Here is an 18,137-nt window from a genome sequence, read left to right on the forward strand (position 1 = left end):
GCCCGCCGCGTCGCGCCCCCGGCGGCGGCGGTGACAAGATGGCGGCGGGGCCGGGCGGCGGAGCGCGGCGGCGGGTGCAGCTGGTGCTGGGGCACCTCGCCGGTTCCCCCCCGGCGACGGGGACCGGGATCCGGGCCGCGCCGTGCGGAAGCCACGCCGGCGTCTCGCCGCGGGCCGCCAGCCCCGACGATGTGGTGGTGGTGCACGGGCGGAGGACCGCCATCGGCCGCGCCAAGCGCGGCGGCTTCAAGGTAGGGCCGGGGGGAGGAACCTGCCGGCCTGCCCCCCTCCCGGGGTGCTGCGGGTCCCGGCCCGCCTTCCCCCTCGGGGGCTGGGGCCTCCCGGTCTCCCCAGCGCTGCCCCACCACAGGCGCTGCGCACCCCCACGGGGAGGTGGGGACCCCCGCTTGCCCCCCCTCCTCACAGACCCAGGGTGCTGCTTCTCACTGTCCCCATCCACGGCCCAGGAGCGGGGCTCCGCCTTATAACGCGCTAAAAGACAGCTTTTTCTGATGCTTTTAATGCCGGGGGGCGCCTGGCCCAGGTGTGGCAGGACCACTGGCATCCCCAAAAATGTCGGCCCGTGGGCTGACGAGTTGCGTGGCTCCCCTTAAAGCCTGGGGGAGGTCTCTACCACGCTGCTTTTACCTGCTGCGGTGAAACAGAGCAACCGCTTAGAAAAGCAGCGTCTCCCTCGCCTGCCCGGCTTGCTCGGATACCGACGGCGCTTGGCATGGACCTGCCACCCTTCTCCTGGAGCAGCCCTTTTCCTCGCTGGATGGCAAGCGCGGAGTCCTGGGGCTCTGACCGAGGCAAGAGCGTGGTGCCGGGATGGCCCCAAAGGATGCGCGTCGCTTGTCATCCTTCAAAATAGGTCTCATCGTGCCAGCAGCGCTTCCCACTAGCTGAGGGGTCACCCTTGTTTCTTTCACAAAATAAACTGAGGGGCTCTACTTGCTAAGTTTTGTCACATAACCCACTGTAGTCGTTTGGTTTTAAAGGCCCTACAAAGCGTGCTCATATAAAACTGAGCTAGGTAAGAAAGCAGCGTGTGTTACAGTGCTTGAAAGGTACCTGGGGTAAAAAACACGCAGAGTCATTCTGCTTTTGTAGGAAAATAACAACCATCATGAGCTGAGGAGTGGAGTAAAGCTGTCTAAGCATTGTGCACTAGCCCCCTGAAGCAGTCTGAGGGTGAATTGGTGACAGGGCAGTTTCTGGTGTTTGTTAACTAGTGCTAATCCCCTGTGCTTTTAGGATACTACACCTGATGAACTGCTGTCTGCTGTTATGACGGCTGTCCTTCAAGATGTCAGTCTTCGTCCTGAGGTCCTGGGAGACATCTGTGTTGGTGAGTGAACAACCTCTGTCCGGACTTGAAACTCCTGGTCTGGATAGCTCTCTCTGGGACAGGCCGCTCCTGGTGTCCCACGGGATACTTGCAAGTATTGTGGGGTTGGAAGGGGTTACTGCGTAGCATTAGTTTTATGAAATCAGTACAACCTTCACAGCTGTTCTGTCTAGCAGTGGGGCTCTGATCCGGGTGCTGGACAGTCCCCAGCCATGGCGATGTTAACATCCCTTCGATGCCTGCAGCAAATAGCGAGGGAAATGCAACCGATTGACTGGAATCGTATCTTTGCATTCAGGAAATGTGCTGCAGCCTGGAGCTGGCGCTTTGATTGCAAGAGTTGCACAGTTTCTAAGGTAAACTCTCAACCAGATCGAGGTTCCTCCTCCCTTTCCAGGCCTTGGCTACAGAGCAGCACTGGGTCAGAGGTTGCGATGAGCCTCTTGCGCTCCTAGGAAATTATGGCAAATCACCTTTTGTCTAGAAATTAGACTTTGATCAAGTGTTTGGAGAACCCTGCTAGTAAAGGGACAGGGAGGCAGAAGTAAGGCCAGTTAATCTGTGCCGCCTGTGTTGAGCCTGTGAATGGGAGGTCTTGTTTAGTGGGCTCTCAGCTGTACCTGCTGCTTCTCTGTACTGCAAGGCTGCGCTTCTTTCTGCTCTATGTGGGCCTGAAACCATGGAGTTGTCTCAGGTCTTTCTGTTCATTGCCTGTTGTTGGTGGTCGATGGCTCATATTGAGCCAGATCCCAGCTTCCAAATATTTCAGCCAGTGTCTGTTGCCAAGTGATGTTTGCTTCTGTAGATCAGTGTACCACCACTACTTTGGAGAGGTGCAGACACAGCCCACCTGTAATTATGAATATTGCAGAGCTTTCCAGTATTTCTGGCCTCAATCAGAGCTTGGGAACTAGGCATGCGAGAGGGCCTTGCTTACAGAGGTCTGAAGACAGACCTGTGGGGAAACAGCACTCGGAGCCACTTGCAAATCAAGTTTGGAAATTATCTGTGAACTTTGCTTTCTCTTGGTGCAGGACCAAATAGGTCAACACACCTATAAAGGGGTCTGTCTTAAACCTGAGGGTTAACATTTAATCAAGTGGCTTAATGCTCTCGTCAGAGGTTTGGCTTGATGCGTGTTTTTCATCATTGAGTCTTTGCCAACGCTGTCTTATTTCCTAGTGGTATTCCAGAGACAGTGCCATGCTCGAGCGTGAACCGGCAGTGCTCCTCCGGGCTACAGGCCATTATCAATATCGCTGGTAAGTGTTATGGGCACTTGGATCAGAGTCGATGCCTGCCACACCCCAAGTGCTCATTTCTCCTGTCCTTCAGTCTCTCTGAGCAGTAAAAATAGTGATAAAGTCTTCTGCTGTTGAGGAATTTTCAGTGTGTTTTTAGTTCTGTGATATCCTTGAGTGGCCGAGTTTACCCCCAGAGAAGTAACTTGGTTTTCTGAGGATAAGTTCTACCATCACTTCCACATCAGGCAGCTTCTAGAAGGGTCCCTCCTGTCATCTCTGCTCGCACGTCAGGTCATGGTTAGCCTTCAGCCCCATCAGCTCCTTGACCTGGCTCACGTTCTGGCAGGCGGGAGGGCGGCGGGAACGCACCTTCCAGCTGTAGTGGGTGCCTCAGGTGTTCATAAAACCGCAGCTGGAATGGAAGTGCTTTTGCTCCTAATGATAGTAAGAATATTTATGCACTGCTGTTACAGGTGGCATCCGAAATGGATCATATGACATTGGCTTGGCCTGTGGGTAAGAATGGCTTTTTATGGCACTTGCTTAGGCTGCCTGCAAGTAGCGCTCAGTCCCTCTGCAATAGCTCTTGTGTGAGGAATTAGAAATCCCATCCAAGCAGATCTGTTCCCTGTCCAAGGAAATAGGTGCTGTCCTCGTTTGAAAAATGGGTGAATAAACTCTAAAATTAGGACCTGGATTTAAGTGGTGGCTGTAGATGCAATTCGTGTATTTCCAGAGGCTGCTGAGTACTTTCACAGAAGATCGGGTCATCTTAAAGGGTCTGAGAGAGGGTGCTTGAAAATCCTTTAATTCCCCTGGAAGTTTTGGTCTTGGTGACATGTCTGCTGGGGTTGCAGTAAGAGGCTGAGTATCTCTTACAAGCATGCAAAAAGCCTGTTTTATTAGGGTCCTCTGGCTCTGCTGTAGGATACCACTTGTGTGCAGAGCTCTGACAGCCTGATTTTAACTAATCTCCAGTTAACTGGTGTCTTAGAATACCAGCAGCTATCTTGGGTAAAGAAATTAATGTCCTACCCAGGCTAATAACTGTTCTACAGACTTACAGGAGATGTTCTGTTGCAGTGGACGGGCATGCTGTTCTTTGCTTCTGTCCTAACATCATAAGAAGTGTTTATTTTTTAGAGGATTATGTAAATGTTAAGTTGGCTTTAGAGAAATACTAGTGACCACATACACATTCACTTCAGAAGAACAAATAACAAAAAAAAGTATTCAGTAATCCTGAGACTAAAATATTGGGTTTCTCTTTTTCTTTACCTTGGTAACTCTAAGTTGTTCTTGAATTATTACTGTACACGGTCATCTGGTAGGTCTTGGGAAAATATTTATATTTACAGCTTCTCAGCACCTGCATGTACTTGGTTGAGCAAGATCTGATGCTCAGAACACCCTTCTTAGACTGCTCCGAAATAAACAGCTCAGCAAGACAGGCATGTTCCTCTGGTGTCGGCTGAGCACTTGGTGTCATGGGGAACGCTTGTGCTTGAGCACGTGATGCTTTTCACTCGTTCACTTTAACACATTTGTTTTGAGAAGTTGCTTGGCAGTGTCCACCAAAATGGTACGCTTAAAGGTACTGAAAGGCTCAAAGCGTTTGGGAATCCAGCCTTTGCACCTTTGGATATGCAAGCCAGTGCGTTTCATTGTAGGAAGTTTTCATGGAGGACCCTGCAGGGTAGAGGCCAGAAGACATAAAATCCGTATGTTACAAATGGCATTTGTGAGCTGGGTTTCTCCCAAGTCATGCTCTCCCCCTAGGTGGACTCGCACACTCTGTAGGTGGAGAGATACTGGATGACCTTCAACGCAAAATGCAGTAGCTGTGGTTTGGTCTTAAAGCCTGATTCTGTACCTTCCCTCTGGGAGTAGACGCAGCTGAAGTCAAGTAATGCAGTGTCCCATATTAGAGTTAGTTTAAATTCCTGATAACACTTACTATAAGCTGCTTGGGGAAAGGCCTGAAGCCTTAAAGTTTTTTGCTTGTCTTGCATTTTCCAGGAATGTTTTCTTTGTTACTTCCTCTTTATTAATGTATTTATGTGGTGCAGAGTAGAATTCAAACCCTCCTCCCATCATAGGCTTCATGGTCTAGACTGACTTTACAAAAGCTCACTAGTCTTAAGCGATGGCTGTGTATTTATGCAGTAAAATTGGCCATCTTCAATCTGTTAACTCATTTGTAGGTGAAAGACTGCAGCCTCTGGGATCCACGTCTTAAATTCTGTGTTGCGAAATACAAATGGCCTAACTCACTGAAGTCTCTTTGTCATGGTTTGCTTAATACTTTTCTTATTATACTGCCAACCAGTTCTTAAGCTGTAAATTGCATTTTTATGGCTGTTGACAATCTCACTGGAAACTCCAGTCCTAGAACCTTAGATTTCTCGGTATGTTTGAGGACAAAAGTGCCAGAATCATTAGCGATTCCTTCCTAGCTGTGGAAACACGAGAAATTAACTGTTGACATTGGTATCCTGTTCTTAGTGAAACAAGGACCAATTTAATCTAGCAATCTGTTTTCATTTCATGGTAATTCTTATATTGATGATTGAAGAGCTTCTGCCTCAGCCAGTTCTTAATTATTAGCTGCGTTTCTATAGGGTGATAGGAAAGCATGTTGTCAAGATACTGAGTTTTGATCAGTCTTAATTGAGCAATTACCACAAATATACTATGAAAGCACTGGTAGCAAATTCAAATTTTTCTTGTGTTTAGTGTGGAAACGATGTCCCTCAGAAATGCAAATAACCCTGGTGATATCAGTTCCAGTATGATGGAAAACAGCAAAGCTCGGGATTGCCTTATTCCTATGGGGTAAGTTTTCCTCTTCCCAAAGTTTAAGGGTTTTCTAGTTGGTTTGTCACCTCAGTGACCGTACTGTTTCAGATCAGTCTGAATGCGGAGAGCTTGGATCTGCATGTGTCAGCGTCCTCCCTGGTTGTGGTAGAAGATGAATTATGTGAAATGGGGGGAAGATCAGCAACTCTGATGAAAGATGTCCTCGTCTTACGTCTTAAGCTCAGTGGCTTAATGAGCAAAATGTTGAGAGTGGATTTGAACCTTGTTTTGGTTCTGGATTTGATTCAGGATCTGCTTCTGCCAAGCGGTTCTAGGTTGAGAAGGCAGCAGTTAGCTTTGAGACTGAAGCCAATGCTTGTACCTTGTGTTGTCTTAGTAGAAGACAACTGCAGCTCCATTAGCTGTGTCGTTGGATTAACTCTGTGCTTTTGTTTTCCCCAGAATTACCTCAGAAAACGTGGCAGAGAAGTTTGGAGTTTCCCGAAAGAAGCAAGATGCCTTTGCCTTGGCTTCCCAACAAAAGTAAATGATTTTTTTTTTTTTCCAGCCTTTTAGTTAAGGAATAAATACAGATAGAAAACGCATCGCTACTTCTCAAGAGTGGTTAGGTGCAGCCTTCGTGTTGCCTTTGAAAACTTAGTAGTGAGTAGAGAAGCTTGACATGGTCAGAGCGAAGACTAGTGCATGCCCCGGGTTTGTGTGATAAGGAAACCTGAGCCCAGAGCTGTACTGGGAATTGTGTGACTAATCTTGTGCAGGTATCACTGCGCACACGAGCCATGAGTGCCCCTGTGTTTTCAGCATCCAAAGGATGAGGGTTCTGAAATGAATGTATGGTTCAATATTTTCATACTGGCTTTGGCTCAGTATCATTTGAAACTGAACGTGGCAGTGGCAGCAGAAGGAACCTTTCCTAAAGGAGGAATATTGAAATGTAGCAGTTTCTAGAGAACTGCCAAGCTTATGAGAAGAGTGGCTTGTTTTCACTGCAGGTGTTTGGCTCCAAGCGAGTCCAGTCCTACCTCTAATAACCTTCCTCTTAGGTTAAGTCACTGCCAAAGTAAACTGACCCCTGGAATCCATGCGGCTGTACTGGCAGTCCAGTGTCAGGCGATACGTTAAAAGTTGCTGCTGTCAAAGAGTTAAACTCACTTTCAGAGCTGTGTTTAAGCATCGCCCCGGTCCAATTATTTATCTAATACAGGAAGCCACTGCACAGGCCAGTTAACCTTTAAATTCTGGCCCTGCTTCTAGGGAACTTGGCATGCCAGCCTTTCTCACTGACATTGAACTGATAACGCAAAAGGGTATGTGAACGCGATCCTCGCCTCTCACATGAGGAAAGGGGTGATTTTCTGGCCTCGGTCTCAGGATGTCTGCGGAGTTACTGATCTGTCCTTCAGCACCTCACTCTTAACTCTCACTTACCTGGGAGTATTAAATATTTTCATTTTATTAGTAAAAGCGTAAAGTGATGAGGGGGTAAAACAAGCTTTCAGTCTCCAATTCGTATTCCCTGTAAAGGGTGCTCTGCTGCTGGGAGGTAAATCTTCTAAATCAGCTGTACTGTGGAGGCTTTTAAATACCTTGTTGATATGAAAGATTAAAACCGTGTGCCCTGAGCTAATTCTAATTTAGCTAACTGCATTCTGCCTACTTCCGTCAGTCTGGTCAGTAGCAGGTCAGTCCCTGCTGCTAATGCTGCTGTCTCAAGGACCAGACCCTATCTTCACCGCATCTTTACTGCTAAATTAAGTGATACCCTTCTGTGTAGTCATGCTGAACTATGCAGCATAAATAGCAGTAATTTTGCATTGAAAGGTTACGTTTAAATGCCAGAAGATTATACCTGAAGTCTGCGGTCTAAAGCTCAACTTGTCTTTAGTAGGACAAGACCAGGAATGAGTGAAACTTTAGCCATTCCTTAACTTGTCAGAAATTATTAGCATTATGTAGAGGCTTAGCCCACTTGCCCTGTTTAAACTCAAAAATAAGAATTTATGTTTGAACGTCAGGATTCATTTATTTTCTTACAGTTGTGATGTGACTGTACCACTGGACAAGCACAACTTCATGCTGTGGGCTGGTGGTGGTCAGTCAGTCACAAAGGTGTTGATGGGAACAGAACGGGGATCTTGCTCAGAAGTGTGCAATCCTGTGACCCAGGTTCGGGGAGAATGCCCATAATGTTAGCGGTATATTTCTCGTGATGCAGAGGTAGGAAGTTTGTCTTCCCATGAATGGAAACAAGTATTCACCTGTTGTTTTGTCCACTACTCAGTGACGATGTACCTGTGTACCAAGTCACACCTTAGTTCATTCTCTTACTAACTGGTTTCCTTGACGTTAGTTCTCTTGCAAGTCACCTCCAGAATATTCTAACCTTTCATACTCTTGTTTAACAGAGCAGCAAAAGCTCAGCAGATAGGACTGTTTAAAGCTGAGATTGTTCCAGTGAAGACCACGGTTCTAGATAATCAAGGCAACCAAAAAACAATCACCGTGCACCAAGATGAAGGGATTAGGCCCTCCACGACCCTGGAAGGCTTGGCAAAGCTGAAGCCTGCTTTCAAAGAGGATGGTAGCACTACAGCAGGTCAGCTCTGTTGTTAAATTTGTGTTGTTCCTGTGGTGTACCTGCCTTGTAATCGAAGGTGCTTAGGCAAAAAAGGTGTTAATAGATCTCTTCCAACAGGTAATGCCAGCCAGGTCAGTGATGGAGCAGCTGCTGTTCTCCTGGCAAAACGCTCAAAAGCAGCGCAACTGGGACTCCCAGTCCTGGGGGTGCTCAGGTCCTTCGCTGTGGTTGGAGTCCCACCTGATGTTATGGGCATAGGACCAGCCTACGCAATCCCTGTAGCTGTGGAGAAGGCGGGTAAGAACCACTTGTCATTCATACAGTGCTTGGCGCAAGGCAGATCAGACTCTGTGGACTGAAATTTAACATTCTGTTATTCTAGCATGTGCAGCTATCAGCCATGGGAACAGTGAACTTAAATTCAAAACCTTAAAAGAGATCCCAGCTGGGATTATTGTAATACTGCTCACTTGTACTCGGATAAATTGTCATTCACGCACCTTTGAGAAGCTCAGGATTAAATCCCTGCACAGTCTTAACAAACAGTTAACACGTGGCAGGTGATTTAGTGTTCATTTAGTGCTGTTTTCTCTTCCTTAATATGACCAGCGTGTGGGAGTGTAGGTTTTGTTTGTTTTTTGTTTTTTTTTCTTTACAATTTTGGCATCTGACCAGTGGAACAGGCTTTCCTCAGGGTTCTTATCATACTCATCAGGTTAAATCGCTTTTATAGCTGACGATTATTGGTGTGTCCGTCTATCATTGCTATGGTCACATGCTCACCTATAGTTTTATCTTTCAGTCTCAAAATACCCTGCTATCTTTAATCCCTCTGCAAAGAAATCACATTAATCTAAGGAAACTTGGTAAATTCAGTGACACAATACCGTGAACTGTGACGTTTTGCAGTCTTCAGACATTGTTGTACCTAAACATGTGTACAAGTGTAGATACCCCACATGGAGCCAAGGTTCCCCTCATTGTCATTAGTGGAGTAGAACTAGAATTCATAAAGGGAGGCTGTGAGTGAATTATTCTCTTTGATATAGTCATAAGGCAAAAATATCTCCTTTTAAATCCTGGCTTTTCTGAACCATAGGTCTGACTCTGAATGACATTGATATATATGAAATTAATGAAGCCTTTGCAAGCCAGGTGAGTGATCGTCCCGTTTGAGTTGCTACATTGCTTGGTAGCGGAGTATATTTCAGCTTGGACTCCAAATCAAGATTTGAACTTGTTCCACATGTTACATCTTCAGCCAAATGTTAATAACATGCGCAGACTGTTTTCCCTTGCCTTCAAATAAAAATAAGCAGGGCATTGCTTATACAGCTTAATATTTAAAAAAAACCCAAACAAACCAGAAAAATATCTCCACTGAATAAGAATATAATCTTTGCTTTGAATCCTCATACCAGCTTGCAAAATGTTTTTCGCAAGGGCTGTGATTTGTTATCGGGTGGTATCAGTGTGAATGTGCTGCGCTCGCTAATTCGGAAGTCCTTAATGAAAGGTAGGAACTTCACTACTGTGTCTTCCACAAACCTATGACATGTCTGTCAGAAAGGATGTGGGCTCAGTTTGAGCTGAAGTTGATAGGCTTAGCTCACTTTGTGTGCTTTGGATTTGTAATGTAGTTCCACTCCTTTCCACTGGGAAAGATGGTCTGGCTGGAGTCAGGCCACTTAAGTACTAACTGTTTAATACTTAAAGAGCAACTGACACAATGATGTGGAGTTTGTGTAATAACAAACATAGTTTGAGCTAAATTCATTTTAAGCACAAGTTTTGTGAAGCCCCTAGAGCTGCCTAGGATGGTTTGCTGTCCCTCTTTATATATGGACGAGATCATAGAATCATTTAGGTTGGAGAAGAACTTTAAGATCATCAAGTCCAACTGTTAACTGCCAAGCCCACCACTAAACCATGTCCCTAAGCACCTCATCTACACATCTTTTAAATACCTCCAGGGATGGTGACTCAACCACTTCCCTGGGCAGCCTGTTCCAATGCTGGACAACCCTTTCAGTGAAGTAAAATTTCCTAATATCCAGTCTAAACCTCCCCTGACACAACTTGAGGCCATTTCCTCTTGTCCTATCACTTGTTACTTGGGAGAAGAGACCGACCCCCACCTCGCTACAACCTCCTTTCAGGCAGTTGTAGAGAGCGATGAGGTCTCCCCTCAGCCTCCTTTTCTCCAGGCTAAACAACCCCAGGTCCCTCAGCCGCTCCCCATCAGCCTTGTGCTCCAGACCCTTCACCAGCTTCGCTGCCCTTCTCTGGACACGCTCCAGCCCCTCAATGTCTCTCTTGGAGTGAGGGGCCCAAAACTGAACACAGTATTCGAGGTGCGGCCTCACCAGTGCCAAGTACAGGGGGACGACCACTTCCCTAGTCCTGCTGGCCACACTATTTCTGATACAAGCCAGGATGCCATTGGCCTTCTTGGCCACCTGGGCACACTGCTGGCTCATATTCAGGTGGCTGTCAACCATCACCCCCAGGTCCTTTTCCACCAGGCAGCTTTCCAGCCACTCTACCCCAAGCCTGTAGCCTTGCATGGGGTTGTTGTGGCCCAAGTGCAGGACCTGGCACTGAGCCTTGTTGAACCTCATACAATTGGCCTTGGCCCATCGATCCAGCCTGTCCAGATCCCTCTGTAGGGCATTCCTACCCTCAAGCAGATCAACACTCCCACACAACTTGGTTCAAACTTACTGAGGGTGCACTTGATCCCCTCATCCAGATCATTGATAAAGATATTAAACAGAACTGTCCCCAGCACAGAGCCCTGGGGAACACCACTTGTGACCGGCCACCAACTGGATTTACCTCCATTCACCACCACTCTTTGGGCCTGGCCATCCAGCCAGTTCTTTACCCAGCGAAGCGTACGCCTGTCCAAGCCACGAGCAGCCAGTTTCTCCAGGAGAATGCTGTGGGAAATGGTGTCAAAGGCTTTACTAAAGCCTAGGTAGACAACATCCACAGCCTCTCCCTCATCCACTGTGGGCGGGTCACCTTGTCATAGAAGGAGATCAGGTTGGTCAAGCAGGACCTGCCTTTCATAAACCCAGTTACCAGTCTTCTCTGCAGTCCTCTTGGCTCTATTGCAGGAGAGCTGAGAACTAACAGAGGCAAGAGCATCTCCATGAAACCATTCCCTCTGTCTTTCTAGGCTGTGTACTGTGTTGAAAAGCTGGGCATTCCCATGGAGAAGGTCAACCCCCTGGGAGGAGCAATAGCACTGGGGCACCCACTGGGCTGTACTGGTGCTCGTCAAGTTGTCACTTTGCTCAATGAATTGAAGCGCAGAGGGAAAAGGTGAGCGCTGAAGAACAGCATTAGCCTTAATGCCTTAAATGTATGTAAGTAACTTGGGCTCAGAAGTAACCATTGGTTTGGGTTAAGCTTTCTCCATCCCTTTGATAGCTTTGAGCGTGAATTCCCAATGGTTCTCCTTAGGTGGGGCTGTCCATGGATGCAGGGTCTCTCCTGGTCTGTGGCGGTGCGGGGCCCTGGAGTAGACATCTCCGGCATGCAGCGATAGAGCAGCAAGTCAGCGGGGAGAGCTGGTGGGCTGGCAGCTCTACAAGGCTGGGCTGCATCGGCCTTTGTGACAGTTCGGTCCCAGGGCTCTTCCTGACGTGTGGAAGAAACCCTGGGGCTGCTGCTGGCTGGCTCTGTCGCTGCTCCCTTTGGGGCTGGCGAGTACAGTGTCACTGGCTTGCACCTTAGGATGAGCTGTGCCCTGGCCTAGAGGGGAGGGTAACAGTGATGGTGAGCTGTTAAATGCCAAGCAAATCGGGCAGTAATAATAAATCACCTCAAGCTGAGGTGGAAGAACTTGCTCTGAAATCAGGCTTTCCACTCTGCTTTTCCACAAATCCTACTGCATGTCATCCGACTATCCAAATTTACCTTGAACTTTTACATAGCAAAGCCCATGTGAAGGGCAGTGGTAGGAAAGGAAGAGTTTCTTCCTCAACCCATCTGAATCAAAGCAGTTCTCCTAGCTCAGCCTCGCTGCTAGTATGTCTGAGGCAGGTGGCTAAGGAGCTTGCTTCTGCTGCACTGCTCCTGTCCAGGAAGCAGGCAGAGAAACGTGTGTCCACGTGCTCTGCAAACACCACCCTGCAAGAACTCCAGGGCATCAGGACCTGCTCCAGAGTTAGAATCTCTTGGTGACACAGGAGAGCAGTTGGTAGCTCAGATTCATTGTATTCTTTTTTTCCCCAGATGATCTAAACCAGATCTGTCTTAATTCCATGTGTTCCTTCGTTTCAGAGCATACGGTGTTGTATCAATGTGCATTGGAACTGGCATGGGCGCTGCAGCGGTATTTGAGTACCCAGGGAACTGAACTCCAGTGTACTGATGAAACAACGCAACAGCTAATTCTCTGCCTTCTCTCGTAATAGCAAATGATTTGCACTGTGAAATCAAGTGGGTTCAGGGATTTGTTACTAGATCTACAAATTTTGGGCACAAATGGCGAAGTAGAATAAATCGTGCAGATCTACTAAGCAGGTGGGAAAATGCAAAACTGGCAAATGGCATCCTGACATGAGAATTTAGTTCAGCTGAAGTTCAACTACAGGCCCTTGTGTGGTGATTCTGAATGAATATTTCTAATCTAATTGATCCCTTTATTCTCTGAGTATTATCAGAGAGAAGTAGTTCATGGTACAGTATTTTTTAATGACAAACTGTCTGAAACGGTTGCTCAGAATGAAAACAACAGTGCACATGGAAAGGCTTTTCCAGGGTTTTCTTAAAAGATTTCACCATCTTGCAAGAAGTCCAGAACAGCTTGTTTTCAAAGCAGTGCAAAGACTTAACATCATTTCCTTTACAACTACATCTGTCCTAGCCCAGTCACAAGTTGGCTATGTCTTAAATTGTCCCTGTACTGGAGGATGTGCTTTAGCTTTCTACTTTTAACCAAGCTGCTCTGAAGCCTCCAGTGGGGGCAAGTGGCAGGACTAGAATGTAATTTACACAGGAGTAAACAAACGATTGAGGTGCCTGAATAGTGAGGTTTTGATGATTTGCTAGAAGCCAGGAATTTGAAAATGGCCATCCCATCTCTTACAACACATTTCTAATTATCAGCCTGTATGATTCTAACTTAGAGGACAAGCTTATGCTTAAGAATATTTACTTACATAACATAAACCAGATTGCAGCGTTACTCTTACCGCAGGCACTACATGAACATCAGCAGAATGTATGTTTCATCTTGTAAAGTTCTCCCTTACCTGTTCTTCCTCTTGTGAGCAGAAAGATCACTGAAACTCAGAGCTAACGGCTTGAAAAAGAAATGTACTCATCGTCTTTGAGATGTCAGAGAAGTTTAAATTTGTAACATAGACTGAAGTTCTTTGTCCTGGCTCTTGTTTTTGCACTTATTAATACAGTTGGGCTCTTGCAATATATTTGTTTTCTTTTTAGGATGATTGTTAGTTGAAGGTCATGGTTAGTTAGAGCTGTTTGATATTCTGACATTCCTGCGCTGTAGCCTGTCTCACTCACTCAGCAATGACGCATGCTGTATTTTAGAGCAAAAAGATGAAATTATTTAGAGGAGGCAGAGAGGCATTAGCATCTTCGAGGGTCCTTCTTGCATACTGAGGTTCCTGCGTATACAATGAGTTCTCATTGCTAGTACAAGTCTGTTTTAAACCAGGCAGAAGGCAGCTATCGTGCGTCTTTTGTTCTCCTCCAGTGTGGATTGCAGCTCCCTCCTCCCTGCGCACACTGCCTTTAACAAAAACCTTTTATATGATGGGAGTGGAAAACTTAACAGGCTCAGAAGTGGGAATTTCAGTGACCTTTAGCTAAAGTAATACTAAAAACATTTAAAGAGAAGTGTGAGTAAATGGGAACCATGTGGGGGGAAAGAATTAAAAGGAAGAAGGGTTCCTCCCTCTGTAGCTGAAGGGGATGTTCTCAATACCCAAGCATGATGAAACATGCAGGTTGGTAATTTTCCAAGGAGTCCAGGGAAAGTTGGCTCTTCCCCTTTTCACGTAAGGCACCGAGAAAACAGCCAGGGGAACGCTGGCCTGTTCACCAATTCCTGCTTTTATTATGTGTCAATGTCCATTTTAATGTCAAACAAATAAACAAGGCAAAACAAAAGCTGCTTTTTAAGGTACGAACAGTCTTTAATTGTAATTTGAGGCATACGGTGATATGCAAAGAGTTTTGGCCTAACCGTTACCATAGCTGCTTTGCAATTTAAAACGGATTATTTTGCAGAGCCTGGTTCTGTGGGTAATGGTAAGCTTATCACAGCAATAAAAGTAATAGCACAGAAGATTATGACTGTTTTCTTTAAAGTACCATGAGCTTTTTTCCTCATAATTTAAAATTTCATTCTGCTAAAATTCCAGTCCATATTAAAACAACTGAAGTAAGTGAAAATACAGGCTCAACTGATGGCACATCTGCATCCAGCCCATTACCTTGTCATGTCCCACACTGTCTTGCTTAAATTAAATCCAGGTCTTCACATTTTCCATCATATGTTCCTCGTCCCCTGAGCTGTAGTTTGCAAGGCTCCTCTCCCAGCATGCCAGTAATGGTCATGATAGTTTCATATTCAATGTCGCTCCTAAAATGCAGAGCAAAAAGACAGTTCAGTTACAGCTAGACGCAATATTGCGTTTAAGGATAAGATTAGCTACTTTGCAGAAGAAAAAGGGGAGAATGGTGCTCTAAGACATAAACTGCTCCTAGTCACAAGCACTGGTCTCTAACCTTAGTGTCGAGTCTGCGGGTGGCAATCTCACTTCATAGTGTCATGTCCCACAGCTACATACGGGATATTTGAAAAGAATGGTCCAGTCTCTACCTCAAGTGAAGACGTTGGATTGTTAACGTCATATTTGAAAGAAGAACTTTAGTGTGTTCCTACTTGTGAAATTCTGTTTTTGTTAAATAAATAAAATGAAGCTCTGCTGGGGGCTAGTGTTTGGGAGCGAATGCCTGCAGTGCCTTGATGTGAAAACTCGTCCCTGTGACAGACCACGTTTGAAACGGAAACATTTCTGTCAGGTCCCCTAAGACAAGGGGCAGTCAACAGAGTCCAGGTCGTAAATGCACATCAAAAAGCTTACAGCAAGTGCAGTTTTGTGCTAAGGGGAAGTCTTACAGCATAATTCACCTAAGGCTAAAGCTACCCAACACTCCTGAGGCTGTTCATCTGAAGGACTTCTCCGCGTCTAAGAGATGGCTGTTGTAAAGGCCTGAGGCAAGAGCCTGTTCTGCCAGACAACTTTTATTTTTTCCTTCTCATAAAAAATTCCCCTGCAGGAAGACCACTGATTTAGGGAGGTGAATTATTAAAATCACTTCACACCGTGCATATAATTATTTACTAATGCCATGCTGGTCCCAAGCTGTGCTGTGTTGGGAATTCTATGTCCGGAGCTGAACAGACGAGCTGGCTGCTATACAGCAACATCTTTGCTTTCTGGTACTTTCAGGCACTTTCAGGCATGCCGATTAGCGTATCTGTTGTCAGACAGAAAGAAGCGCTTCAGGCATATTCACAAGCACGCCGGAAAAATGTAGGCAGTCGGGAGCCCGGGGAGGTCCCTGGTCCATCGCGCTGCTCAGAGCAGGGACAGCTGAGAGCAGCTGCTCAAGGCTTCGTCCCACCGAGATCTCAGTAGCTCCAGTGATGGAGATCGCGCAGCGTGTTCCAGGGAGATCCAAGTTACGACAATAACTAGTGTCACCTGTAGTTCGCTTCTTGAAACTTCCCTGTCAGCAGTGTTCAGAGTTCACTGGGATAGACAGACTTGTCTTAAACTTTCTGCCACCATGTGATAACTTCCAAGAAAACAATTTGTAATGGAAGCCAAATTTTCTTACAGGAGTTGTATCTCTAATTAGAGCAAAGGAATTAAAGGCTTTGCGTCACTACCTCTGCCATTCACAACTAATTCCTAGCCTTGACAAAGATTATGATAAGATATCCATAAACATAATTAGAACAATATTGGATGTTTATAGGACAAAGAAAGCCATTTTCATCTGCTCTCTTCTGTTCTTTGCTGTCATTTGCCTGCAGCTCACATTATTTTTGTTGTGTAGAAAACCTTTGGACTAGAGGCAACAAAAGTACATTGATTTTTTTTTTTTTATTTCTCATCAGACATCACCATAACAGTTATGCTAAACATTGCACCAGGCTAAGCAAGGGTAAACCACATCGTATCACTGCATTAGAACAACACTTTGCTCTATTTGCTTCATCAGGAGGTACTCCGAATGCATGTAGGGAAGTAAAGGACTTCAAAAAGTTACTTTTAGAGAGAAGCCACATAAACAATAAGGAAGGAGCCCTGAGACTGACTCTGAAAGACATCATTGCGCTTTCCTGCTGGGACAATGGACAATGCTGACAAACATGCTTTACTGGAATTCTGAGATACTCCAGACACGTTTCTCCCTCTGTCCTAATACAGTGCTGCATGCATAAAGGACTCAACTGTTGTATCAGCCTCTGCACTGAATTAGAGGCCTGAGATTTGCCCCTGTTGAAGACATTGCCCTAATGAAAGGGATTTTATCCAGTGATACATAGCGTCTCATGCCAACTGTTGGAACAGCATGATTTCAAGTGGGTGAATCTGAAGTCTGAAATTCTGGTTGCCAATTCCAAAAGAAATCACAGAATCACAGAATCGTATAGGTTGGAAAAGACCTTTAAGATCATCGAGTCCAACTGTAAACCTAACACTGCCAAGACCACCACTACACCAGGTCCCTAAGCACCTCATCCAAATGTCTTTTAAATACCTCCAGGGATGGTGACTCAACCGCTTCCCTGGGCAGCCTGTTCCAATGCTTGATAACCCTTTCAGTGAAGTAACATTTCCTAATATCCAGTCTAAACCTCCCCTGGTGCAACTTGAGGCCATTTCCTCTTGTCCTATCACTTGTTACCTGGGAGAAGAGACCGACCCCCACCTCACTACACCCTCCTTTCAGGTAGTGGTAGAGAGCGATGAGGTCTCCCCTCAGCCTCATTTTCTCCAGGCTAAACAACCCCAGGTCCCTCAGCTGCTCCTCATCAGACTTGTGCTCCAGACCCTTCACCAGCTTCGTTGCCCTTCTCCGGACATGCTCCAGCCCCTCAATGTCTTGGAGTGAGGGGCCCAAAACTGAACACAGTATTTGAGGTGCAGCCTCACCAGTGCCGAGTACAGGGGCACGATCACTGCCCTAGTCCTGCTGGCCACACTATTTCTGATACAAGCCAGGATGCCATTGGCTTTCTTGGCCACCTGGGCACACTGCTGGCTCATATTCTGCTGGCTGTCAACCAGCACTCCCAGGTCCTTCCCTGCTGGGCAGCTTTCCATATATGGGAGCAGTATAGGGAACATGGTTATATGGAAAAAGTACCAGCTGGAAGCCCAGGATTGGGAAGTGTTAGAAGCCAAGTGAGCAGCCTGATAACACGAGAACAGAGCAGAACTGCTCTCTGCTTTTGGCAACTACTCACACCATAAGTCTGGGATTGACAGGGAATAACAGCAATATTTCAGTCTGGTGAACTGTACCTTGCAGTAAAGCTGATCTGCAAAATCTCTTTGGTAGGTGGGTCCCCTTCACGTGCCTCCAAAATGCCGTTAGTAGGGGAGACAGAAAATACTTCCAGGTCGTTATGCCTCTCCTGTTCATCTGCAGTGAATATCAAGCAAAGCAATACACGACCCTTTGTATGAGTTTGTACAGCACGTACAGCACTCAAACCAATGCGCCTAATAAATCATGTCTTGCACTGTCACAGGCTTTCTATGCATGTGACCAGTTTCTGTTTTCATCCTCTAATCAAGGGGAGTGATCAGTGGCCTCCACATCAAAATAACAAGGCCCTGATCTTCTTTCCTTTGAAGCCCTTCTGTTGTTAACATCATTAGGCACAAGCTCAAACCGAACTCATGAGGAGCTGCTGCTTCTTTTTGCCTCTTAGGATGGTATTATAAATGAGCAAAGCATGTCGACTAATTGTAAGGGTTGTGATTCAATCTTTTGGTTAAATCTGGAGTAACTAACTGCTGAAATCAGTAGAGATCCACTGATGTCAAAAAAAAAAAAAAAGGAAAAAAAAGAAAAG

At 46.0% G+C, this 18,137-nt stretch overlaps 2 protein-coding genes across 2 annotated transcripts in view; one reads left to right on the forward strand and one right to left on the reverse strand.

The window, feature by feature from the left end:
* Positions 1 to 14,991, forward strand: ACAA1 (acetyl-CoA acyltransferase 1). Its single transcript, XM_072854797.1, has 12 exons — positions 1 to 251; positions 1,258 to 1,351; positions 1,650 to 1,707; positions 2,534 to 2,613; positions 3,069 to 3,111; positions 5,332 to 5,430; positions 5,857 to 5,937; positions 7,821 to 8,011; positions 8,111 to 8,290; positions 9,093 to 9,148; positions 11,178 to 11,323; positions 12,287 to 14,991. Exons 1-12 carry the CDS (start codon positions 39 to 41, stop codon positions 12,360 to 12,362), a joined length of 1,317 nt encoding a protein of 438 aa, XP_072710898.1. The 5' UTR covers positions 1 to 38; the 3' UTR covers positions 12,363 to 14,991.
* Positions 14,483 to 18,137, reverse strand: part of DLEC1 (DLEC1 cilia and flagella associated protein) — a 41,777-nt gene continuing 38,122 nt past the window's right edge. Inside the window, exons 37-38 of the mRNA XM_072854796.1 lie at positions 17,581 to 17,701; positions 14,483 to 14,618 (exon numbers count right to left, since the gene is read on the reverse strand). Of these exons, the coding sequence (XP_072710897.1) occupies positions 14,495 to 14,618; positions 17,581 to 17,701 (245 nt within the window). The 3' untranslated portion in view covers positions 14,483 to 14,494. The remainder of the gene's footprint in view (positions 14,619 to 17,580; positions 17,702 to 18,137) is intronic.

This window comes from Ciconia boyciana, chromosome 2 (assembly GCF_034638445.1).
Source record: "Ciconia boyciana chromosome 2, ASM3463844v1, whole genome shotgun sequence".
In the NCBI taxonomy this organism is placed as follows: domain Eukaryota; kingdom Metazoa; phylum Chordata; class Aves; order Ciconiiformes; family Ciconiidae; genus Ciconia; species Ciconia boyciana.